The sequence below is a fragment of the Glycine max genome, chromosome 10, assembly GCF_000004515.6.
Source record: "Glycine max cultivar Williams 82 chromosome 10, Glycine_max_v4.0, whole genome shotgun sequence".
NCBI classification, from domain to species: Eukaryota; Viridiplantae; Streptophyta; class Magnoliopsida; order Fabales; family Fabaceae; genus Glycine; species Glycine max.
The window spans coordinates 49,709,645-49,736,562 of record NC_038246.2 but is presented as its reverse complement, the minus strand read 5'-3'; the positions used below and the strand labels follow the sequence as shown (position 1 = coordinate 49,736,562).

General features: G+C 32.6%; 1 protein-coding gene and 1 pseudogene across 2 annotated transcripts; one reads left to right on the top strand and one right to left on the bottom strand.

The window, feature by feature from the left end:
- Positions 1–867: 867 nt before the first annotated feature.
- On the bottom strand, positions 868–4,750 carry LOC100781843 (50S ribosomal protein L15, chloroplastic-like; annotated as a pseudogene).
- Positions 4,751–13,989: 9,239 nt separating this feature from the next.
- LOC102664687 (zinc finger protein JAGGED) lies at positions 13,990–16,583 on the top strand. 2 transcript variants are annotated; one of them, XM_006589630.4, is made up of 5 exons: positions 13,990–14,362; positions 14,495–14,589; positions 15,106–15,237; positions 15,469–15,556; positions 15,769–16,583. In XM_006589630.4, coding segments are annotated over exons 1-5 (774 nt in total). In that variant the 5' UTR covers positions 13,990–14,360; the 3' UTR covers positions 16,226–16,583. The 2 variants fall into 2 exon arrangements, with proteins under 2 accessions (XP_006589693.1, XP_006589692.1); XM_006589629.4 differs by lacking the exon at positions 13,990–14,362 and having other exon boundaries at positions 14,369–14,589.
- Positions 16,584–26,918: the final 10,335 nt, after the last annotated feature.

Genomic DNA, 26,918 nt, shown 5'->3' with positions numbered 1-26,918 from the left:
GAAAAAGGAGAGGGGGGGTGTGGAAGTTGGGGGTTAAAGGAAGCAAGTAATCTAGTTTTGGAAGGAATTTACAGCTCCCACGTTGCAACTGTCAACTTGTCTTATGCCATTCTCATCGAAGTAGTTTCTCCTTAACGTATGGGGTTGGATTGGAATTTACATCACTGGATAGGAAAACAAGGCCAGAACGAAGACCATTCAGACTTCAGTTAGTTCAGTATCCACCTCAAACAATAAACTAGAACAAAAAAACACTTTACCGATTGCACCTTATTGTGGTCACCTTATTATAGAACTAAGCACGCTACTACCAAAGGTTTGCCGCAAAAATTGGCAAACCAAAATTTGCATTTTTTACTTTTGTTTCTTTCAAACATTCTGGTGATGGCTGAACAAAATGTTACAAGGTATACAACACTCATTTTTGTTTGGAACCAGAAACTAGAACACATTTCAATGCAAAATGAATGAATTAATGCCTTATAAAACAACTAGTAGATGAACCACAGAGGATATCTAAGAACGACAAATATGTGAGGTGATTCCTAAAGAAATCACTCTGCACCTCTCTCAAAGATTTCTAAATGTGATGACATACAGATAAAAGTAGTTCAAGTTCAAGCTGAGGCTGGCTCGGAAGCAGTTGCAGCACGCTTCTTGACAAAGTATTCATCAGCACGGGTAAGTGTACCAAATCGTTACAAGTAGTAAAGTTTTCGGAAGTCCGAGTGTCGAATCCACATGAACTTTGTTTGTACTTAGATTAATGCAAACCCAATTTAAAAGCAAGAGATAAGAAATTTAAAATTTAAAATAAAAGATAAAGATAATAGATAAGATAAGATGAAAGAAATTTAAAATTTAAAATAAAAGAAAAAGATAAAGTCAAATAAAATAGTGTTAGGAACTGACTTGCCTTGTCTGCCTAGGATGTATGAGTTTATGATTTTTTCTTTACCAATTCAGGTGATTTTATCCCACCCACATCTATTCATTTACTGCCCCTGATGCCTCACGATGACAAGCCTATTTTACCTATCTATCCCCCAAATGCCTTTGCAAAGACTCAATAGATAAAATGCATGAAGTTCTAATTCTAGATGTTTGCTTTGACGCATGGGCATAATGCAATCACTCTATGCCTAGCAATGATTTTATTATGATATCTTTTCTTCTTGTTCTATGAGAAGTTATCCTCTCCCGAGCGTCTAACCCCTAAAACTACTGCATGCATATCTTCTTTAAATCTTATTTAGAAGTTACCCTCTCCCGAGCATCTAACCCCTAACAGAATAATGAAACTCCTAGGAGAGGGGGTTCTGTCGTGGTGTGTTCTGTCCCTTGGACTGGCTCTCTATTTATAACTGCTGAAGTGGGCTTTGGGCCTTCGTAGGCGCGCTCAGCGCGTGTAGATCGCGCGCTTAGCGCGCATGTTGCAGGCTTAGCGCACGCTTCTGTTAGATCGCGGGCTTAGCGCGCGTGTTGCAGGCTTAGCGCACGCTTCTGTTAGATCGCGGGCTTAGCGCGCGTGTTGCAGGCTTAGCGCGCGCTTCTGTTGGATCATGGGCTTAGCGCGTAACGCGCGCTCAGCGCGCGTATTGGACTGGGCCTGCTTCAGATTTTCTTCTTTTCTTCAATTTTTCTAGCCTTTTTGCTTGTTACACTTCCAGTTTTTATATCTGTAGCCAAAATTCAACAAAACATCAATTCTTTAATATTTAAGCGCAAATAACTGCTAAATAATTATTTTTAGAGACAATTTTGCCTTATTTTCTATCATCAAAATACAATTATTTAGCAGTTATCAGATGGCTTAACCCATTTCTTGCGGCCAGGAAGCACAGTGAGGGAACAACCAACATTCTCAAGTTTCTCCTTTGCTGATGTGGAAAAGGCGCGGGCTTTTAATGTCAACTTCTTGCTCAGTTCTCCTTCACCCAAAATCTGCAACCAAAAAGCATAATAAAGAAAAAATTATGGGCCTTGAGATGTTCAATACACTGGATGGCTAAATAGAATTAAAAGGCTAGCTTAAAGATACTATACAAACAAGTTGTCTATAGCTAAAAAAATTCAAAAAATTTCCTGCATTTCTGCAAAAACAGAAAAAAAACATTTATAAACAATGAACACAGTAAAATTTATCCAACAGATGCATTGGCCAGTGGCACCTAAAGTTTCAACTACTTAATATTAGTAAATATCCTTTCAGAAATTAATTAATAGAGTCATTTCAACCAGCATCCGTCATTTTGAAAAGCTTGTTGGAATCAAAGTCAATGTAAGTGCAATTTATTTACCCAAATATTTATTTTTATATTTTATTTTTAAGAAATGATCATTTAGAGACGCTACTGCATTGTGACAGGAATGCCATTTCATCTCATTGCTTATCCCCCAAAGATGATTTTCAACAGAAAATCAAGTCTAGCATTTGGCCTCTAGAATAAAGATTCGGAAAAGGCCATCACATCACCTTTTAACATATGAAAAACAAAGGAACACCGTAAAGATATTGAAAACGGAAATAAATTAATGACTTTGAATATTTGCTTCCTGAACCAAAGTAGTCATTGCTTGAAAAATCATCACAGAGCAGTATGTTTTAAAGTGGAGTACTGACACTCTAAAGAATAAGACCTCTGACTACAAATCAATTTATCCCATGGATAAAAGAAATAGAAGACTGACAATCCACAGTCTTTAAATTGAGAAAATTAAATGCCAAAATATGTAACTATACATAATTTTTGGTGTTCATAACACAAATGAGAAGGGTATTCCAAATTTACAGCTTCAAACCACTGACACATCCACCTAAATATTATATGTTTGACGCTACATACTTATCACACATGCCAAAAAGTGCAGATAAACTTGAACACTAAACTAGGATTAAATAACATCAAAGAATTTACAGAAAGTAACTTCATCCACAACAGACCAGGGGCCTATGAGGAATAGTCCTTTTTGGTAGGTTGTGCTCCTGCTAGGAAAGTAGTAGCATCCTCATTTATTGTTAAAAGTTAAACATCACAATACCTCTACACATTCAGAAAATGATATTGGAGAAGCAAGATTTAAGACAACGGCTAAGGAAGAAATTGAGATGCCATTAAATTAACAAGTAATCTGTACCTTCAAAGGGAGTCTCCTTTCTCTTCCTGATGTGTTAATCACACCTTTCGCCTTCAGGAACTCTAGAGACACTTCTTCCCCTTCCTTAAATTTAGCATCTTCTGTCTCTCAGATTTACATGGACATATTTGTGCAATCCCGCGTGCATACCTTATCAAAGGGCATAGGTGAAGAAAAAAAAGAGAGGCATAAACAAATAGTTCCAACTTAAGAGAGAACATATAGAGAAGAATAAAAGACAAGCATTTCATAAAATACTAGCTTTTAAAACAAAATTATGGAAAGAAATAGGAGAATAAAGAAGAAATATACAATAATAAGATATGAAAGGGGTCCATAATCAGTAAAGATGTCTGACATAATAACATAAGAAAAAGAAACTTAGGTACTGAAGTTTGACACCATAAAAAATGCAATGGTTCCCTTCACAGAAGAATCACCATTCCTCCAAATGCATCTTCAAAAATCAATACATTAGAGAAATATTCAGTGTTCCTGCCCCTACAATAGATATATAACAATTTCATGGATTACCAAATATAACGTAGCAACTATACATAAGCAAACTGCCAACCAAAACAGTTTATACTTTATACAATTACTTTTGACATTTTGAAATTTATTTAGACCAAGAAGAAAAATTCCACACAAAGCATCTCTCCAAGACCGTGTTACACTTTGCACATTTGTTTTAAAAAAAATTACTACATCAACAAAGCCTTATCCCACTACCTGAGATGGACTACACGAATCACATGACATCATTCGACACAGTTAAAAATCAAAATTTCACAAAGACAAAACTCATGGAAATTTTCTCAAGGAACGTAAGTAGTAAAAATAAGCAAGAGAAAACCCCATTGAAGAGCTCTCGAATGATACTGGTGAAGGGGGAAAAAGAGGTCTCCCAGAAAAGGGTATGAGTTGAGATCCACGGGAAGCGAAAGAAAAGTACTGTATCAGTCTATCCAAGAGAAGGTGCAAGGGGATCTCTAGTAGCTTTACATTTTAACTAGAAGGAGGTAAAGCTCAACTTCAGTCTAGAGTTCAATTATTATGCCAGTATCAGATCCCAACATACAATAATACGCACGATGGCAGAAGAAAAAGGTAAATTAAGTTAAAAACTTGTCAATATGCAATTATAGAAGAAGAAAATAACAAGTTAAAATCAGCATTAGGAGAAGCTAAATGAGAAGACGTGGATAAATTAACTTATGCATAAGGTTAATTTGAACTTGTAGGAGAAGCTTAATTCATTTTAAATTGTTAATTTATAGTAACAGGTTAGTTAAAGGGGGTTTTATTGAGAAATATTATCCAACAAGAAGAGATTAAAATGAGGATGTTGTGAATTAATAGAGGCATTATTACCTCCTGCAATTCCTCTGAGTTTGGGGATACGTCGATAAAGAGGCATCTGGCCACCTTCGAAACCTATTGTAACGGCAGGGCCAGAGCGAGACTTCTGACCTCTCATCCCAAAACCACAACTTGCTCCTTGGCCTGCCGATATTCCTCGAATGCCGACGCTGGAAACGAGGGGTCTTGCTTGCTCAACCTTCAGCCACGGTTTTGCAACTAAGCTTTTCACCGTTCCCTGCAATGCCCAAATTCATTGCTGAATGCTCACAAGAGATCAATACCTTGAAAGCCAACCATGAAACTGGAATCAGAGAAGCACTTCCCATTTCTCTGTGGCCGATAGATACACTCAGACGGATCACATGATGATATAATATTCAGTGTATATTTGATAGAGCGGAAACAAAAGAAATTAAAATAAAAAATAAAAGTGTGAGTCCAAAGAATTCTAGTATTTACTTCATTCTTTTTCCATCCTCTTTTTGTTTTACCAAATGGACCATAAGACAACTACTTTCATTCTGTGATAGTTTTTTTTTAGAGGAAAAATAGTTATATCATCTCATTTATAATTTGGAAAACAATACAAGAAAAAAATAGAATAAAAAACATGAGAGTTAGCATGTCTTGTGAGTTACAAGATTAACTTGTCTCTTAACAAAACTTGCCCTAAAATTTAATAGTTTATGAGAGTAGATAAATTTGCTCTACATTTTTATAATAAAACATGAAAATTGTAGAGGCTTTCAAGTTTACAATCAAATCATCAACAACAGATTGGTGTGAATTTGATAGTTATATTATTACGTTAATGGAGTAGTAAAAATACGTGGAACATGTCTCCTGATTTGGACCATTATGAGGCTTAAGCCCAACTAAACAGTTGGGTTACTGGGCCTCCACGTTCATGGAATGCAACTGCTTCAGCTATATGTAGCCCAACCACTACCTCTTTCTCTTGATTGTCGTTTTGACGTTTACCTTTTTGTTTTTCCCCCCTTGTTAGTGAATAGTGATGCATCATGTTTACTTACTAGTTACTACTCTATGGACTGTTGCTTGCTACACCTCTCTTTTTTACTTTCAAAATGACCAATCCAAAAAAAAAAAATAATCGAAAAGGGTGCTGGAAGTAAACGTGATCCATTAATTGTGAGCCAATTTTACCATGGTCCAAGCTCCATGGACCATATTAACTTAAGTGCCGCCTACAATTTATCTTGTCATGTGTACATACATAGTATAAAATGGTCTGTAGTAGGATGAGTAGCGCTTTCCTTGTATCCAATTTATCCATAAATATCTTTAGATATCTAAGGATTTAAGAATCCTAAAAAGAAAAATTAAACATAATATTGCAATAATTTGTCAAGTTGATTTACATAATTTGTAATAATCAATTTACACAAACAATAACTACACATACATGTATGAAATAATAATAAAAATTATAATAAATGAGTAATTTTAGGGTGGATAATATGATCCTGCCGCTTCTGCCCAGCATTTTTGTCATTTTGTTATTCATCCTCTCCTTCAATTCCTGGAAAATCATCTTATATTTTCCTACTCTAAAATATGGGCATTCCGTGAAGTTAATATCAGAAAGACATAAATTGATATAAACAGAAAATGCAATTTTATTTTCGTAAGTTTTGTATATATATTTATTGTCTACTGGCATTCGAATCTCTGTAAAATTTACAATTGAATCATTTTCGGCCCCTATATTTTACCAGTGGATCTGAATCTGTTAGTAAGCTAAGCCATTTCTTGGGCGTTTTAGTTTTCTCTCTATATTTTCAGTGCGGGCTCGTTTAGGCTAAAAACTTTCTGCAGCTCCAAGTAAAATACAAGTACCGAGATCAGTACTTGGACTATATATGTAGTCTCTGTAATAAACTACCATACTTATGTGAGACCTCTTATGAGGCATTGAACAGGTAAATAAGAGTGTATCAAAACGGGGTATATAGGCTAGGAAGGAGGGTAACACTAACACCTCTGAGTGTTGGTGTGTGTGCCCTCGGGCCTTGTGTGTGATTATGCTATGTGTAGCTTATTAGAGCATGCCAATTAAGGGTACTTTTCGGAGTTGGTCATAGTACTCATTTGAGTGTAAAGATTTAAGTGGTGCATTGTCTAGGAAGCCAAATCAATGCATAGCTAGCTAGCCAAAAGAGAGGCTCGATATTAGTTTGATGTACAACAAGTAGGAAAAGATGCCTTCCCACCAACCCAATCTTGATGATATACATATGGTTTAGTTTTGTTCGGCTCTACCGTACTATGTTGAGTCCCACTTTAGTTCTATGTCTGCAAATTGAGTCCACTTTGGTTATTTGAGGTTGGTATGGAACTTTATTGAGAACAAAAAGGCCAAGAGGCTACAAATTAGCTAGCCTTTGATGTTTAAAATAAATACATATATCTTTTATGTGCCAAAAAAATGTATTTTTTAATATAAGGTTTTGTTCCCGGTTGGGAATGAAGGTAAGCTACAATCAAGAAGTGAGGGCTTCTGGTAGCATTCTGGTGAAAAGAATAGGAGAAAGAACCGGGAGTGGATCCAAAAGCATAAAGACACACACAGTGCATGATGAGTTCTACTTGTCTAAGAACAAAAAAAGGCTCTATATGCAAATGGAAACTGCAAGCTGAAAAATCAAAGTAACTAAACAGCTATTCAATCACAGAAAGTATGAAGCAGCTGAACCCATGATCGATCCCTCTTAGTGGCAAGCACAGTACGTATTCCAGAGCTATCTGATGAGATGAGTGAACAATAACTAGCGACATCCATTTTTGGAGTCTGCATGTATAAGACCAATCACCCTACCATCAATAATTTGGCACTGATTCAATTAGGTGAACCAGTGTAGTATGTATAATTGATGGAAATTGAATGCTAATAGGGGATGCAGACAATTCTCTGATTCGTCTTCTCATCAGCACCACCACTTGGTACGAAGATAGTGATGTAACCTTCATTGGTTGCATCTGGTAACTAATTGTTTGCAAGTCATGAGTAATTTTCCTCGGAAAATATCTGTTTCTTTACTTGTCCCTCGAAAGGTTCAAGTCCTTATTTGTTTTTTTATCCTTATATGTGTCTCAAACCACTCACAAAGTTCAACTAAATTTGCATGATATATGTAGGTCTTTAAACATTTTTACCATGAATATCATTTGTCTATTATATTAAAAATGATTTTCTTTTGTGTTATTTCTATCCTTGCAAGTTGAGAAGATGGCAATGAAGCAAAAATCATCTAAAATTAAGTGGCTAGAATTAACTAGCAGTAGCGTATCTTGGACCTTGCAAGAATAATCTCAAATTTACACTAAACCATTCCCATAATTCCAAAATAAAATTAGATCTACCAATGAGCTGATTAGAAAGAAAGAAAAAAAAACTAAAATAATTAGAAAGAAGGGAATTGAAATGAGTTATAAGAGAATAAGGTCACAGACGTGTTCACCACGATCGAAGACTACATAGGTAATACATTACACAAGACTTAGATCCCAAGAGATATAAACACTTCTTTTTTAGGCGGTCAAACGCTCCTAAAATTTATAGAGATTTAAATAACTTATTCCTATAACAAATTTTAGCTTTCACCATATATAGATAGTAAGATAAATTGGATTCACTAACAAATCAATATTTGTATTTATAAAAAATAAAGAATAATTTCTTCAAATTTTATTTCCTTGTCAATTATTTTTTGGTACAATTAATTTTTTTTGGGAGAAGAGGTATTACTTTAATTCAAGGCCAGAAAAGTTGTTCGATTCAAATAATTATAAAAAATTATACTTATCTAATTTTAAGAAAATAAATGGGAGACTTCAAACTAACAACCTCCCAAATGCATAACGAGAAAAGTTTTATTTATCCTTAAAAATTTTAATATTTTTATTATATTATAAAAATGTGGAATTAGATTTTGTAATTAGAAAGTTGACTTATTTTATACCAAAAATAATATTTGAAGTTTAAACTTAAATCCACCACGTAAGAAATAATGATTTAAAAAATTTAAATGCATCTGATAAATTTTTAAAAAATATTATGTTGTTTATAAAAAAGTATACTTAATGGCCATGAATCTTTTAAAGTTTTTTATATTGCAGGAAATTAGGCATTATCTCACAAATATAACTAACATAAGATTTATTTTACTTCGTTAGTTTTTATTATGTTATAGAAATCAATTCATTGAGAATATTATATACAAACAAATTCATTGAGAATATTATACACAAACAACTAAATTTGCATGATATCTTTAGGTCTTTAAACATTTTTACTATGAATATCATTTGTCTATTATATTGAAAATGATTTTCTTTTGTGTTATTTCTACCCTTGCAAGATGAGAAGATGACAATGAGGCAAAAATCATCTAAAATTAAGTGGCTATAATTAACTAGCAGTAGCGTATGTTGGATCTAACAGTAATAGTCTCAAATTTGCACTAAACCGTTCCCATAATACCAAAATAAAATTAGATCGACCGTCAATGAGCTAATTAGAAAGAAAACAAACAACTAAAATAATTAGAAAGAAGGGAATTGCAATGAGTTATCACAAGAGAGGAAGGTTGTAGATTGCAGGTGTACCTTAGAGTATCGCTGATAAATAACTGAAAGATCCAAGGTTATACAAGTAATACATTACGCAAAACTTAGATTCTAAGAGATATAAACACTCTTTTTTTAGGTGATCAAACACTCCTAAAATTTATAGAGATTTAAAAAAGTTATTCCTATAACAGATTTTAGTCTTTACCATACATAGATAGTGAGATAAATTGGATTCACTAACAAATCAATATTTGTATTTATAAAAAATAAAGAATAATTTCTTCAAATTTTATTTCCTTGTCAATTATTTTTTGGTACAATTAAAATTTTTGTGGAGAAGAGGTATTACATCAATCCAAGGAAAGAAAAGTTGTTCGATTCAAATAATTATAAAAAATTATACTTATCTTATTTCAAGAAAATAAATGGGACCTCGAACTAACTACCTCCCAAATGCATAACTAGGAGAGTTTTATTTATCATTAAAAATATTAATATTTTTGTTATATTATTACAATGTGGGATTAGATTTGTAATTAGAAAGTTGACTTATTTTCTACCAAAAATAATATTTGAAGTTTAAACTTAAATCCACGTAAAAAATAATGATTTAAAAAATTTAAATGCATCTGATAAATTTTTTTAAAATATTATGTTGCTTACAAAAAAGTATACTTAATAGCCATGAATCTTTTAAAGTTTTTAATATGGCAGGAAATTAGGCATTATCTCACAAATATAACTAATATAATATTTATTTTGCTTGTTAGTTTTTACTTTGTTTTGGAATCAATTCATTGAGAATATTATACACAAACAAATTCATATAGAGAATATATATATAACAGAGTAAATTGTCAATACATGATTTATTTTGTAATGATTTATTTATAAATTAGAAATCAGGTCCATCCCTTTTGAGTCCAAAATATAAAACAATATTAATTATTTATTTGTGACATACAAGATTTTGTACATACAACTTTTATTCATAATTAATCAACTGATTTACAAAATTCTTTATTATCTTTATTATTTTAAAAGTATATGATATTAAATTCAAAACTGTAAATGTATAACATGAAGCATATTATTAAATATAACTAAGTCTCTTGACAATTAATTAATCACACAATTTAAAACCTAAAAGAATGCATTGCAGTAATTAACTAGTTCCGTTGAAAATCATTTACTTAAAATTGTGTTTTAATTACTCCAAGGTTTAGAGAGTTTTTTTTTATGATTTATGAATATAATTAATAACAATTGATCATGTGGATTGTTGAATTTATCCAATCAATATATATAAAATAATATGAACTGCACAACTCCAATGGTTAGCTAGTTTGGCTAGGTCATAGGCAACAGAGCCATTTCCATACCAAAACAAAAAAGGCTTGCTCGTTATTAATGTGTGAGGTCCTTTTCTTTTTCAACATTCTAGTAATGCATTCACATTGTATTTTATCAATACAAAATGTCTACGGAAAGGAGCTTTATTTGTGAATAAAAAATGATAATTTAAATAAAATGTTGTGTCTAATAAGTTATAGTAAATATTCGTTAATGTAGTGAAAACACTTCTTTCTTAACGTTCAAACAAGTTTTAGCAACATTTTAAAATTGTCTTAACGATGTTCACTACCTCAATTAAGACTTATTCAACTAGTCAACTCTAGGGTGGAGTTAGTTCTAGTTTTTCCAAGGCAAGGAAATGCACAGTTAAAATTTTGAGATTTAATTTTTATTTTTATAATAGTATTATAAAAGATTAAACTTATATTCTCATGCATATTATCTCGCTAAGCTCTTACCATGAAATCGACTTAGTGGGTATAAATTTTGAGAAATTTTTTGAGAAAATTAAACACGGAAAAAATAATTTTATTTATTATAGAAGAAACATAATTTAAGTATAGTAGTTACTACTATAACTTAAATGATAGTAGTAAAAACTAACCAAACAATAAATAATAATAATAATAATAATAATAATGACCATGATCATGATTTTTTTGATATACATAGCCAATGCTACCCGATTTTAATGAAAGGTGCTGTCCGTATCTGTGTAAACATTAATTAATCTATCTTTTTTTACTCAGGTAAGGCGGATCATTTACGATGGAGCTAGAAGATTCAAAAAGATATTTCTCAGACTGAAGATAATCAATTCTCCATTTGCATATCAAGTATTTGTTCACGACTAAATCAATTCGTTTGGTACAAATTCAAATTAAATGGTCAAAGGTGATCCATGGACTTTCTTCACATGCTTGGGTGAGTTGGGTCCATTTGTTTACATTTTTTAAAAAAAGTATTTTAATTAATTAAATATACATATTGAAAAATCATGATAAATAGAATTCTCAGTAAAAAAAAATAGTTGTTGTCCATAATTTTTTAAATTAACATTAAAAAATACTTGCTCTTAGAAAGAAAAAAAAATCTTATCCTAAACATTTAAACATTATCACAAGTCTTTGATAATGATTTGTTTGTCACACGAAATAAGTGTTTTTTCGAGATTGCTTTTAATATGGGTCCCATTTTAATTTTTTTTGGTAGGCATCATGGTATTTATATTGTTATGAACTAGTTACTACTACACTAGGGGTCAAACTTTACCTATAAAAGAAAGAAACTTTAGAATTTTTTGTAAATGGTTGATTATCCCATTATAGACTTTCTAAACTTTAAGGGTTAATTTGGTTTGGTTTCAAAGAATGATTTGATTTAATTTGGTTTCAAAGTTTTGCTAGTAGTCTATTTACTGTTGGTTCCCCGCCTCATGTATGTTTAGAGTTGAAAGTTGAAACCTGTTGAGATTGCATCATTTAAGCCTTACAGTACCCCTCAGCTCCAATGAATTTGTCAGAAAACTTTTTTCCTCTAATGGCTATCACCACAATCTGATTTGTAGTACCACGATCGATCTGGAACAGATATATATTCTCCTCCCCACGTTTTTATCAACATAATCTGATTTGTAGAATCCAACACCCCATAATTAGAATTAAGCCTGAAATATGAAGTTTTAATATTTGATTTTATTTTGTTACCATTGCATTCCCAATTTCTCATGGTCTAAACATCTCGTAAATTTCAATCTTTCTCTGGCTAAAAATATAATTAATTAACGGGTTTGATTTCATGCACTTTCTGTCACAAGGAAAGTTAAGATTTAAAAGTTTTTCAATTTTAAATTTTGAGTGCTTGAAGGGAAGCTAGCTAGGTAGGAAGGCAACATGATGATGAAGACAATTTGCTCTACTGGTTTGTAAGTTTGCCTTGCTAGAGTTCTGAACATGGAAGAAATGTTTGTTGGATTTACTGCTTAAATTCGTGAAGGACCACTTGAAAAGTAATGATATATATACACACACACTTGCAAGAAAATTTCAGATAGTTGGGGCGCGGTCATTGCATGAATCTTTGGGTCCAGGTTTTGAAAATATCGAATGTGTCTCATATCATTTCCTTCATAGTACCAACCAGCTAGTCAAGGCCAGCTGCAGTAGTGTGGTCCATGAATATATCACCTGATTTTAATGCCTAGCTAGCCCTCTTATTAGGTTGTGTCTTCTTTCTCCTTTATATCCATTTCAGGTGTGGTGGGGAAGCACTGATCAGCTTGTGGACAACCATCAGGCCCTCTAAAATATTGTTTCATTTTCCCATTTACACATTTATGCTGCTCCAAATCAACACGATTCAAAGGAACTTACGTTAATTAATTAATTAAAACAGCTGCAGGTTATTATTAATTTCAACCGTTAAAGTTACCTGCCTTTTTTACCTGTACTAGTATGTATATATACTTTCTCTCAGCTTTAAACTCGTAGTAATCAATAACCCCCACCACTATTTTTTTTTTAATTTTTTTTAAAATGTAAAACAGTTAATTGCTTCTGCATATTATTAATTTGGACAACATTAATTTTACCTAGCTAACTAGTTAACTATCTTATAAAGGAGTCACTGATCACTAGAGATGGAGCTAGTACTGTTTGGATTCAAAGAAATGCATCTAAAGCGAACAGAGAATATAATGATGAATGTGAGACATACATTAAGAAAATTCAAATCCATATATGTCTCCAGTTCATGCACATCCATTGAAAAGGACTATGTATATGTAATCTATGAGATATAGCAACTTTCAAAGAATAAAACAACAAGTGGGGGTCGAGTCTATCTCAACTTAGATTGCTAAAAACCCTAATGATAGATACTGATAGCAACCCTTCCTTGATGCAAGTCTAAGTCCCCTGGGTAGAATTTTACACCCAGAAGGAGGCATTGAGCTACTGTGGACCATACATGACCTGTTCTCAAACATGCCCCCCCTCTTTAAGCACAATAACCACGCAAAATGTCTACGTACCCTACTCCTTGTCTTGCTTTCTTTCTGGTATAAATGTCATCTTTCATTCCTAGGGCAAACTTTAATGCTCAAAGATTTGTACTGTACATTTGATTTCCATCCTTTGTTGGTAAAGATTTTCATTTGGAATATTAATTTTTTTTTTCTCAATGCATTTGACTGATATTATTTGAATATTTTTTGACCCTTTAATTTGTTGATAGCTCTAGCTAGGGCAAAACAACAAAAAACAAGAAAACTAGATGCAGAAGTATATCATATAATTATGCAAGATCATATTTATTAATAAAATTATATAATAACCAGTATAATGCTCATTTTTTTCTACCTTCATCATATAATTCACTTTATCGCACATTTCTTTTTATCTCTTATTTATATATTTATTAAATTAATATAATTTCTGTATATATTAGGAATAATTAATACAAAAGCAACATGTTTCAGAATCACATATCTTTGCACTTTATAATTCTGTCTGTCATTTCCCAAGTCTCAACCAAACCAGACGAAGCTAGCTAGCAATTTGCAAAAAAACTGATTAAGTTAAGCCCCCCACTTCCACTACCACACTCACGCTCTCTTTTTAAAGTCACGAGACCCACTGTCCCATTGTTCATTCAATTTTTGGTGTGGGGGGAGATAAGAGAGAGAGAGAGAGAGTGGCAGAGGAACCGATAGGGAACTTTCAAAGCTCTTTATCTTCTACCATCACTCAACTAGCCTCTATATTGCAGTCTCAAACTGAAAGTCTCACAAATTTTGTAGAAAACTGTAGTTTTATCCCCACCCCCCTCCCCCATCTGAAAGAAAGAGTATTTGCCTCGCATCATTTTTCTTTTCTTTCTCTCTTTCTGTCTCTCTCTCTGTCGGTACCATGTAGGTCTTCCCCCACTACTACACCTTCACACCCTTCTTCTCATCCTCCTCTTTCTCCTTCTCTAACTCTAAGCCCTTTTAACTTTCTCTCTATCTTTTTCTCTCTCTTATGACTTTGTCGTTCCTTTACAGGAGACCAGAACGAAACCCATTAGATCTTAACAATTTGCCCGATGAGTACTCTAGGGATGGCAAACAAGTCCTCGAAGACCATACCTCTTCACCCGGTAAACTTCATGATCATATCTATCTATCTATCTATATATATATATAGAAGCACGCTAGAATATCAAAGGAATACTTTTTTTCTTTATATATTCCGAATTCTATTTCACAAACACACACCATGGGAAGCCTTTCACTTTTCACAGGAAACAAAGTTGAACACTGCCGTGGTTTGTTACTTACCTCTGTGGTATATTCCTTGACCATGAAACAGTGTTCACCACACTTCTTTTTTTATTCTTTTGGTTTTGTCCTTGTATACGTTTCCTTCTCTCCTTTTTCTTTTTTTCCTCTTCTTCTCTTAAAAGATAAAAGAAAAGGAAAAAAAAGAAGAAGCATAAAAGTAGTTAGGTGATAGAACTTAAAATAAAGAAAAGTAATTGTTGGGGCGAGCGATTAGTTAATTAATTAAAATGAATTGAATTGATTTGAGGGATTTGGGTAATCGAGAATGAGGCGTGAAAGGGAAAGAAGGTGGTGTCATGGAAGTTGCTGTAATTGGATGGTTATGGTTGCAGGTTGCAGGAAAAAGAAAAGCGGCGGGAAGGATGGAAAAGACGAGTGTGGGAAGGTCTACGAGTGTAGATTTTGTTCCCTCAAGTTCTGCAAGTCTCAGGCTCTTGGGGGACACATGAACCGCCACCGCCAAGGCTAGTATATACCACCTATTATATCTTTTCGTTTTTCTTCCTCTTTACTCTCACAAGAACCAAATCTTCACTGCCCGTTAATGATTTGGCCATGAAGGGTTGTCATTTCAATCAAAAAAAGTTGAGTTAGCTGAAATTCGATCCAGAGGGTCCCTTCAGCTGTTTTTCTTTTTTTCTTTTTTTAATTCTTTCTTTCTTTTTGCTTTGCTTTTATTATTTTGTTTTGAGCAGAGAGGGAAACGGAGACGCTGAACCAGGCTCGTCAACTGGTATTTCGTAGCGATCATATCATTGCTCCACAAGGTGCCCCTCACTTAGGGTATGCACCCATTACTTCCATGCAGCTATTCTCTTCCAATTTGTTGTTGTTGTTCCACCCTAATATTACACTATCATTCCCAGTTCTTTCTTAAATACTTGTTTTTCTCTAGGTTCTTTAGCATTTGTTAACGTTGTTTTTTCAAGTTAACGCATAATATTAGGGTGCGCAGCATGACACTGTTTGATACAATTGACTGTGATAATATTCAGATGCTGCCAGCCAATAGGAACGGGGGGTTATCACCCATCAGGAGACCCAACAGTGCCTCTAAGATTCCCGAGATACTTCTCAGGTTCATCCTCAACTCACATGCCACCACCGCCGCCGCCGCCGCCGCCACCGCAACAATCACACCTATACGCATCACCTTCGAGGCCAGTGTCATTTGGGTCATCACACTTCCCCCACCAGCATGCTGTGAACGATTACTATGTGGGCCACGTGATGAGTGGTGGGAGCCACGGACACTATGTTGGAGGAGAGAGCACGAGTAGTTACACGTACATTGGTGCCCCGGTGGGGCAAGCTGGTGGATTCGCTGGTGGTGGTAAGGAGGGGTCAGCAGTGCAGGAGGAAGGGTTGAGTTGGGGAAGGAGCTATTCAGGAGGAGCACAGCATCGTTTGGATCCTCCCTCAGCGATCAATCGGTTTCATGATGGTTTCTAATGAGATGAGATGAGATGAGAGATTCTTTTGTTTGAGTGTTTTTGGTTTGCGTTTTGTGTTATGTTATTTTATGTGGTATCATCATAAAGACACGCAATCCAGAGAGAGAGACATAACAAGCTGACACATGGGGTCATGGAGAGGAGGGTATAGCTAAGGCTAGGATGAAGAGAGAGAGTGTGCGTGAGAGGTGGTTTTTGGTTTATCTACAGTAACCAGGAACAGCTTTTGAGCTCATGGACACGCTCAGCTACTTTGGCTTGGAGTTATGGGTGGGATTTCTTCTCAACATCGCCTTTTGTATTGGTAGCTACCTATCTTGGACAACCAGTTAGATATGAACTGAAACTTTCCAAACTCCTTTTGCTTTGCATGCCAAATTACAACCATTTTCCTTCTAATTTGCTTCTTTCAACATACTACTATTACTATTTTATTTATATATATCTATTTATGTGTGCATGTCTGTTTTTGTGTTTAATTTACCATTTCAAATTCCCTAAAGCCCCCCGTCACTCTCGATCGCTCTCACTCTTTCTATCCAAACCAAAATTGGGATCTACTAATTTCTTGAAATGTTTTATGGTCTCAGTGTCACACTATGCTAGCACAATTAGGGTAATGACGCAGAGAAGTTTTGGAGTCCTCTTACGAAAAAACTATCTAGCTGAATTAATGCTCCCTGAATAGGATATTCAAACAATCAAACCTGCAAAATATCTAATTTCTTCTTAAAGAAAAGCTTTATCCTCCCTCACTAGCTATTTCCACGATATTGTAAATAATTTTAGAATACAGAGATTATTTATTGCAGCAGACAGTGAATGCAGCTATATTTAATTTGTTTGGAGCATACCAAACAAAACTACTATCTAAGGAATAAAAACACTCTTGCTGTCAGCTCCGAGAGCTTCTACCAAATGCAGCAGCTAAGAGAAATATATACACAGCCTTAAGTAGCTCATGATCGTTCTTGAAACAGTAAAACACGTGTAAATAATGTAACCACATTATTATTAGCATGATATTTTCTCTTGTTTTCAATACTTGTTGGAAATGAATATGTTTTTCTTTGTATATAGGTTGTACGTACTCCCTTTACGCACAGTAATTGAGGATATAATTATAAGAAAAATTATCCTCTTAAAAATTATTTTAAAAGAAAAAGTGTTTTTCTGGCTTCTTGTCCTATATATATATATATTAGTTCGTGCTATATATTTTAGTTCGTTTTTTCACTCAAGGAGAATTAAATATTCCTTCACTCAACAAAGGATAATATGTTAAACCGTTTATAAGTGAAGTTTATTTTTTTCTAGGCATGGTGAAAATGGTTTGTATGAAAAGGAAGGGTGATGGTTAGTGACTTATATATGGCAGTGTTGATAGTGTTTATGGTACATCCAAATATCCAATGGCAATAGCAACATTGGCTGATGCGGCACGAATTCAGTGGCATGTTGTTGATGGCAAGTAGTGACATCAGAAATTAAAGATGAAGATTGAAGAACGTGGTGGTAGTAAATGGCTGTAAGAACAATTGCTATACAGGATAGAAATGTACGCAAATGATTTTTTTTTTTATCAGAATATATGCATATTCTTTAAATAATGTAATTATGTTTGAGACTGGTAATAAAATTGTTATGGGCAATAACTTTTTTTACTTAAATATGTAATACAATTACATATTCAAAACTTCAACTTAAACATAATATTAATTAAATTAAAACATGTCAATAGATCTACAAGTTCAGTGGTAGAACATAAACGAATATGAGTACTTAGAATTTAATTAGGATTGATTTATGAAAAAAAGGTTGTTTAAATTTGGTTTATTTATCAAAAGACTTAAATTTGAATTTACATTTTGGCCCGGTAAAACTGAAAAAAGATACTACAAAATTGAATTTAACTCATTTAGTTAATTACATGACTTAATTATATTTTATTTGTTGAATTTCTATTTAAACAAATTTTTGTATATTAATTCAATACTTAACAAATGCATGTTAGGAAAATAAAGTGAAATAGTATCAGAAGACCTACGGACCAGCATATATAGTTCAATAATTGTGATCTTGATGTTGGTTGACAAGAGAAGTATATATATGTCGAAATAGTTGGACATATATTTTAATCAATTTTGTTTGCTTTAAAAAACAAGTTTAAATAATCAAACATTGAATGAGTCAACAACTTAGAATGAATCACAAATAATTTAACTCCTTACAACTGTAAAAAAAAAATGATCAAACGTGGTAATGTTCAACAAGGTGGGATGTACTATGTACCTCATATCTTGCTTTTTAACACTTGAGATTTTGGGTGCAATGGATCCAAAAATTTGAGTCATTTTGGAGTCATAATATTTTATAGAATTAAAAAAAAAAGTTGTGCGAATAAAGTTGCAAAAAAAATATAATTCAAATAATAACTTAATATGCTAATAATATATAAAACAGAGAATATTAAAGGGCACGTGCCCCCATAATATACATGTAGGACCATCCTGGTGGCGGGGTCTAGCTAGGTTCACGAAGAAATTAGAAGGCTTTATTTAATTAAATAATTGTTATATTTAACGTGAAAAAAGCATATTTATGTACGGATAAAAAAAGCATATTTATCTGATTTCTAAATCAGGTAAAAGACATAAAAACATAGCTGAGTCTTTTAAACGAATACTTATAAACTAAATTATCGTTATTGATAAATTTTTGTCTATGCGGGTTTATTTGACTTGAATCAAATTAAAGCAAAACTGTAATCGCTTCTGTACTGTAGTCAGACTAGTTACTTCTGTCTGATCCAAAAGTAATGATCACACTGAGTTTCCATACTTGACCAGATAATTGAGGTTTGAGTTTTCAACCTCACAAATAATTAGAAACCTGTTTATAGTCTTGTTTCTCCATGTATTAATTAATTCAAATTGAAATTAGAGGAGTAGCATATATAGTAGCTTAGCTAGCTAACCTTATATGCCTACACTGAGGTGGCTCTATTATTTATAGGTATAGCTGAGGTGATTAGATAGAACCCAAAGATTACTGAGACATTTCAGGCGGCCTAAGAAGCATAGGCTTGAATTATAGACCAAATCCATTTTTGGGCAAGCCATGGACATGCATGATGCATGTATGTGGGGGCAGATATTAGGGTTCCAGGTCAGGTGTGCTTAAAAGTGAAAAAACCTGAAGGATGTGGTGGATAACATAATAGCTATGTTAATTAGCTAGCTAGGTACTTATGAGCTAAAGGACAAAAAGATACGGACAAATATTTGAGAGGAGCTAGCAAGACCTAATATGTTACTACCATCACCATGTGATGGATCGATCTTGAGATGAGATTCATTGATATTTGATAAGCTAGGTATGTTGGTTCCGCCAAAGAGTATCGATCCATGCAAGATGTCGCGCCACCACTTGGCATTCAACTCAGATATATGTTACTTTGTTAATTAGTGGAGCTACAGCTTGGGCCCATTCCCCATATTTTACATTCACCTTTATGAGAACAAGAGATACATCAACGGTAAGTAAGAGCAGTGATTGACATCTCAAATGTTTTATAGCTAGACATTGCTTTTAGTTTCCCTAGTACACTAGCTACTTCCCTTCGTGGGTCAACCTCATAAGAGAAAGACTAGTGCTACTCTCATAGTCTACTACAGCACAAATTCTGTGCAGATTAGTTTCTTCTACAAACATTTTTTTTCTTTTCTAAAGGAATATATATAAGAATAGTCCAATCTATATACAAGTAATTAGTTTAACAGTACACCTTGGAATTTTTTGAAAAAGAACTACAACACTATTTAACACATGGTAAATGATACAATAGGAAAATTTGGTTATTAAGAGCTGTATTCTTTCAATATATGCAATTAATCAAATTACTGTAAGTACTGCCTCATCTCATCAATCACAGTGACCAAACAAGAATAAACCAAAATATTAATTCTCCACAATGGACCCATTTACTTTCCAACCTTGAACCCCTCGCTTGTGTTGCATAAAATGACTAGAGCTCTATTATGTGGCAAAACAATATTAAATTCCAACTTCCTATAACATACACACTGAACAGTAGTATTTGAGAACTTTCTTTGTGGAAAAGGGGAACCTAAAGATTCACATTGATCTTAACAAAAAATACAGCTCAAGTTATCATCCATAAAGACCACAACATGGTGTCTCAATGCCAATTAAGCTGGCAACCTCACGTGCAAAAGTTTCTAGGCAATGGCAAAAATCTTATTCGAAATAATTTTGTCCTGACTTTCAAGTGTGTATTTGAGTGAGTGATTACAAAATTGACTTTTAAATAAAAAATTTCAATTTTCACCTTGCAACCAAATTTGTAAAATTTAGTGTAAATTTTCAACTTAATACAAAACCCCTTTTTACCACTTCTAGTTAAGCCAGAGTTTAAAGACAACATCGCATTTAACGTAAGATATAATCAATTATAATGTTTTTCACCTTGAAAATAAACACACACTAAACACATTCAACTCAACTATATATAGAATTGGGATTATTTAATTTAGTCCATTCTAATTAGAGCCAATCGCGCGTATATATGAAACTAAAAAAAAGAAATGCAACTTTCATTTCATGAGCAACTTTGATTCATATGCAGAATAGTTGAATATAATAGCTCCATGGAATAATGTAGTTGTTCCTATTCCCGTACAATTGAATTCCTCTGCCAGCTATGAAAAAAATCCTCTGCCGACGATGATTCCATGTCTAGGATCCATGGTTCGAAAATTCGAATAACCCCCCACATTTGATATTACAAGTTTACAACCACTTTTGTACTTTTAGATAAGATAAAGGTCGATGAAAAACTCACTTAACCATCATACCAAAAAATATATTGATTCCATCTCCTACGAATATTCATTTTTTACTTCAGCTGCAAACTAATATTGAGAGATAGCGCCATTTAGAGGTAGTCCTTCCAAGATATATATCTCCACCTTCACTCTAAAATTATATCTAGATTCTAAATCTTTTGCCAAAAGGCAATTAATTAGGTTATGAAAATAGAAGATAAATTGGCAAATTAGACAAGATTAAGTTTATGAAAACAGCACGATCATCAAAAAGAGTAAATTTTCATACTTTCCAAGAGGTAGATTCAGGTGGCGTGTCCCGCTGGAGCGGTGATGCAAGTACCCAGAAGATGTAGACTCTAATAGTTAATATAGAATACTCGTGAATGATAATGACTTTCACTCGAGGAGAAGATTATCATGTGAAAGAGACTCGCATTTAGGAAAGATTGTTAGAATATAAGTGTGAGATGAAGTCTCATATAGAGTAAAAGTGAAAAAATTGAACACCATATATATGAGGAAAAAACCCATCAACTTGAATCTTAATGTTTTGGATTAAAATGTGGTGTCAGATTTACTTACATAGTTGTTCATGATCCATTGAAATTTGATTAAAACTTTAAATAAGTTGTGAGCTATTATTTTCCTCTCAATTATCCAACCCGACTTTTTTTTACAAAACAAACTAGTTTGTGTTGTGTGTGAATAAGTTTTATTGTTAGGAAATACAAGGAGTAAAAATTGGAGGGATTAGAGGGATGTCACTGGATCACAAATCAACCATACAAATAAATTTAATATCTCATCTAGTTTAAAATTCTAAAACATTAGGTTGATTATATATTTTAGCATACTCATTTTTATCTAATTGAAGACTTCTTATACACACTTGCACACCAATATTTATCTTTCTATTTATTAACACAAAATTGAGCTTGAATTAGGATTGTTCCTTAAATTTTAATTCATAGCTTTGTTAATTTTGTTAATCCATTTGAAATTAGAATCATAACTCCAACTCAGCTTGAGCTGTTTCTAATTCTTAGTAAAGTCACTCAAATTTGTCTTATTTTTTCATCTAACTACTTTTCTATAAAGAATTTTTTATCACCATTACCATTACTGTGACTATAGTGTAGCCATGCATCTCACATCTATTGAGTTCACTACTAAGTCCACTGCTATCATTGCTACGCCTACCACCCGTCACTGTTGGAATATAGATTATCCATGCCAGTTAAAATTCAAATTGAGTTATGATATGCCTATAAATTGACATCTCAGGTCAATAATTGAAAGTCATATATTAATTGGTTTTATATCTAAAATCTAAATTTTACTTCTAGCTACTCACACGATCGAAGAATTAATGACATATAAATCTAATAATTTAATTTAATTAAAAAAACTTTAGAAAACAAGGCATTACTGTTGTAAGGAACATATTAAACCCCCAAAACACAAACAAGAATGGAAAAGGAAAAATAGCAAGTCGTACACTATACATACAGGCTTTGGCTCACAAGTCACTGAGTCTCTCCGGGTCCCCCTACTTTTTCATCTGAGTACTTTTGTTTTTGCACAAACAAACGTACACTGATAAAAGACATTATCAAATTACTATACTCATAATCTATATCTATAGTCTTTGACAAAAGATATTCACACACTGATAAAAGACAGTACGAGAGATCATTTTTTTTTCTTTGATGCTGAAACACTGATCCCCAGTAAAACTACCTTCGTTATATACCACATTCCTTTTTCAACAGAGAATCCAAACATCGTTTCTTCATAGTTATCACACGCATTCTCTATATTTTATATGTGGCTTTAACAGAAAGCTAGCATATATATAGGAGTATGTATATATATAATATATTCCTCCGTTTCAAAAAATATTTGTATATCAACTCACATTATACATATTGATTTCTTTACATCTCTCAATGGCCTTTATTTATTTCTACCCATGTAATGATCCTAGTCAGTCTAATGTAGTACTCTTCAGACTTTAATGCCTCTCGGGATCAGAGAGAGAGAGAGAGAGAGAGAGAAGCATTAATGTGCTGTGGATCTTGGTGATATATAGGGCCTGAACTACACTAAAAAAGTTGCATGTTATGCTGCTAAATACTGAGACGGCACGAGAAAGACAGCATTGCAGGCCCATATATCTTACCTGCAGAAAAGAAAAGAAAGAAGAATTTTAATAAATGTATTTGAATCTTGAATATTCAACTGAAAATAAAAAAATATATTAAAATAGTTTTATTAGTAGTATATTTTTATCATAATATTTATGCACCCATACCATAATTTATTAATTTCTTAAACACTTTGATGAGTATATAATATTCTTTAACTATTTTCAAAGAAAAACTTGTAAAGAAATTAAACTATATTGCAAAGAAACATAATGGGAAAAGAAAAGAAAAAGAACGGCTGCAGGAAAAGTTGATGAACATAGACTCAGTTTAATGGCAAAAGAAAAGAAAAAGAACGGCCGCAGGAAAAGTTGATAAACATAGACTCAGTTGACTCGGTTTATTCACCAACTGACTGTATATTACATAAATGAGAGAATGTTTAAAGATGCTAAATGGCTTTATCGTAATTAATTCGTATCCCTGTTCTTCATCTTCTTCGATTGCTTCAATGATCTTTCTCCATCTAAAGAAGGGGAAAGTGCACTCAATTTTTAGTCGTTTCCAATGTTCAAGAACTTTTGGATTAATTAAAATCATGGAGATGCAGCCCGACCCCAAAATAGTAATAATGCAGATCCTTATCCTTTTATAGCACACTTTGGCAGTAAATTTTTCTGTCACTATCACAATGCTTTCTCTCGCCGTGTCTTAATTATCACCTTCGTTAATGTTGCACTAACTAGTCATTGTCTCTGCTCGTGAGAAAGAAACAATAGCTTTTTATTTAATCTCCCAGAGCAATTTTTAAAAAAATTTATTTCTATTTTTTAAAAAATTTATTTCTAGGGTATATTAATCCTATCCGATGAAACATGAACTGACTTGGTTTCATCTTGTTGATTTTAAACCTTCTTAGTAATCACTCGACATATATTTTATTTTAGAGGGTTTTATGTGTTTAATTTCAGAAAATTATTTTAAGAAGAATGCTTTGTAAACACAGAAGTGATGAGAAGTCCCGAACAGTTGTCATTTTTTGTTTGGGTGGATGATATTCTAGCTTAATTTGGTACTTAAAAATTACGTTAAACTAGTAATATTCATCTATTCACTGAATTACAAATATTTCTTGATTCTCAAAGGAACGAATGAGACATTTAGTACGAGGGAAATCTTAAATTCACAGGTATGTATAAATTGGATACCTAGTGTACGATATATACATAGCTTCTTGGAACATCACTTGGTTCATTGCAGAGATTAACACCAACCTAGAAGGGTGTTGGTACAGCCAAATATATACATACATACATATATATATATATATATATATATATATATAGAGAGAGAGAGAGAGAGAGAGAGAGAGAACAGTTCATTACAGAAAACTCACTTCAGGTTCTTTCAGCTTTTAGTTGAATATGAGCATGCACTAGGAAATGAAAAGGAAAAGTGGGGGGTTTGGAGTGGTTTCTGCAATTTGCTTGATTCTCCATTTTCCTTTTTACAATTAATTTACCTAATCTGTAAAATACCTAATTTGATTTAATTTGATTGTGATTCGGGAATGAATCGATGACACAGGTGACTAAAGAGAAGGTTTATACTTGCTAGCAATGGTCCCTGCTGTTTGGGTGAACATGCATTTTACTTTATTTTTTAAGATTTTGAGTGAACAAATATAGTTGTCGCACTAATTTTTAGATAAGAGATGATATATATAGCTTGTTATTTTTTTTTGTTTGGGATATTACTCTCATGAGGTGTAGCTAGCTTAGCTAGGTTAGAGTGGAATGCATTAGATTTGGATTGATTAGGTTTCTGTTTTATTTGAGAGCGTATACCATTCTAAATTTCTTTATGAATTGACCATTTATAACTTCATATTGTGGATTGTGTAGAAAATTAGAAAAATTACGTATAATTTGGAACATGTGATAAATGCCATAACCATTAATTATCTAGTAATAATGGTCAATAGTTAGTTGTATATTATGAGAAATAATAATTAGTGTCATAAGGATATTAATTAAAAAATTTAAAGCAAAAATATTTTAATTGAAAGACAAAAATTATATTATTAATATTTTTTTTACACTTTCCTATGATTTATACAATGAATAGTTTTTTTTAAAATTTTATTAACTAATATCATAGGAGCTGGTCAGTAAGTCTCTGTGACTATTGACACTCCACAAGTCATTAATATTAATTAATTGTGTTTTAGGAATTAAAGATAACCGATATATCAAGGGACGTCTTCAAAAAGAAAAGGATATATCAAGGGATTGGGTATGTAAGCAATCTTCACATTAATTTATTGAATTAATTTTAGATAGGTCAGAATTCTAAATAATTGAAATTAGATCCGTACTGTCTCTATTGTTTTATTCTTACTCTCTGATTTTATATTGTGATTTTACCATTTTTCAAAACAATATAAAAAATTTGATAAAATAATAATAGTATAAATGCTCTTACTAAATCAATCAAGAATTGTTAACAGTGTCTGAATGTTGAATACTTTTTTATTTTACTTGTGGATCGAGTATTTATTTATTTTTGCACGTGTATTTAACCAGTTAATACTGGATAGGCATGCAATGCCTAAAATGTGAAAAAGTTTGGGGTTTTCTTAATTATGTTTCGTTGTTATATCTGAAACGTTATCAATGTAAGTGCCACAATTTTTAGTGTTATAAAATCTTATGTGACGTTCCTTTCATATCGTGGAGCAATTTCATCAGCCTCCACAGCAAACACAAATATCAGAGGGCATGGTATGATCTAGTTTGCTGAATATTAAATTAATCTACAGAAAGAATACTACAGCACAATGTGTGCATCTTGTAATATTGGGTCCTACCCAATGTATCTGTTAATTAGCTAAAAGTTAAATCATTTTCTAGTAATATATTGCATGCGTTCGATCCAATTAATGTATCTGTTATTGAGGTATGTCTTTGAATTCTGCTTCACTGAGACAAAAAGTAGAATCAAGACAAAAAAAATGCCATTTATTAATAGAATAAAAATTGTCAAAATATAATATTTCTATTAGAGAAAATCTAAGTCAATCGAGACATTCAGCAAAAAAACATCGAGTGAATCGAGACTAATCCAATACCATTATGCCAAGTTTTAATATATGACAATTTATTTTGTAGTGTAATAGACACTGTTAAGCATTTGAGTTATAAACATTTAATGTAAAAGTGTTAAAAAAATTACACTTGAACTCATTTTTAAATCCATCAAATTTGATCATTTCTTCAATGAAAAAGCGAATGAAAAGTAATTTTTTACTCGTCAAGTAATACTTTATAAACAAATTATTTTGGTCGTTTCTACAATAAAAACGAATGCAGAAACAATTTCACTCGTCAAGTAATTAATGAAAAAAAATAATTAGCTTACATGTGCTCTCAAATTTTAATCATACCATTTTTTTCTTAAACTAGTAAAACCGCAAACAACTTGTATTAATATTAAGTTGTCGGTTCAATACCCTATTGCTAATCAGGCTAATTGACCTATTTTTTATTTTTTTTTTGGATTGATTATTGTCACATTTCCAGATCTTATAGACTCCACCCATTATTTTGTTTTGAGGAAGGATATTTAATTTCCATTGAAGAATATTTAATTAGGTGGCGAGTTAAGGAACTGAAAAAGAAGAACTCTCTGTTTG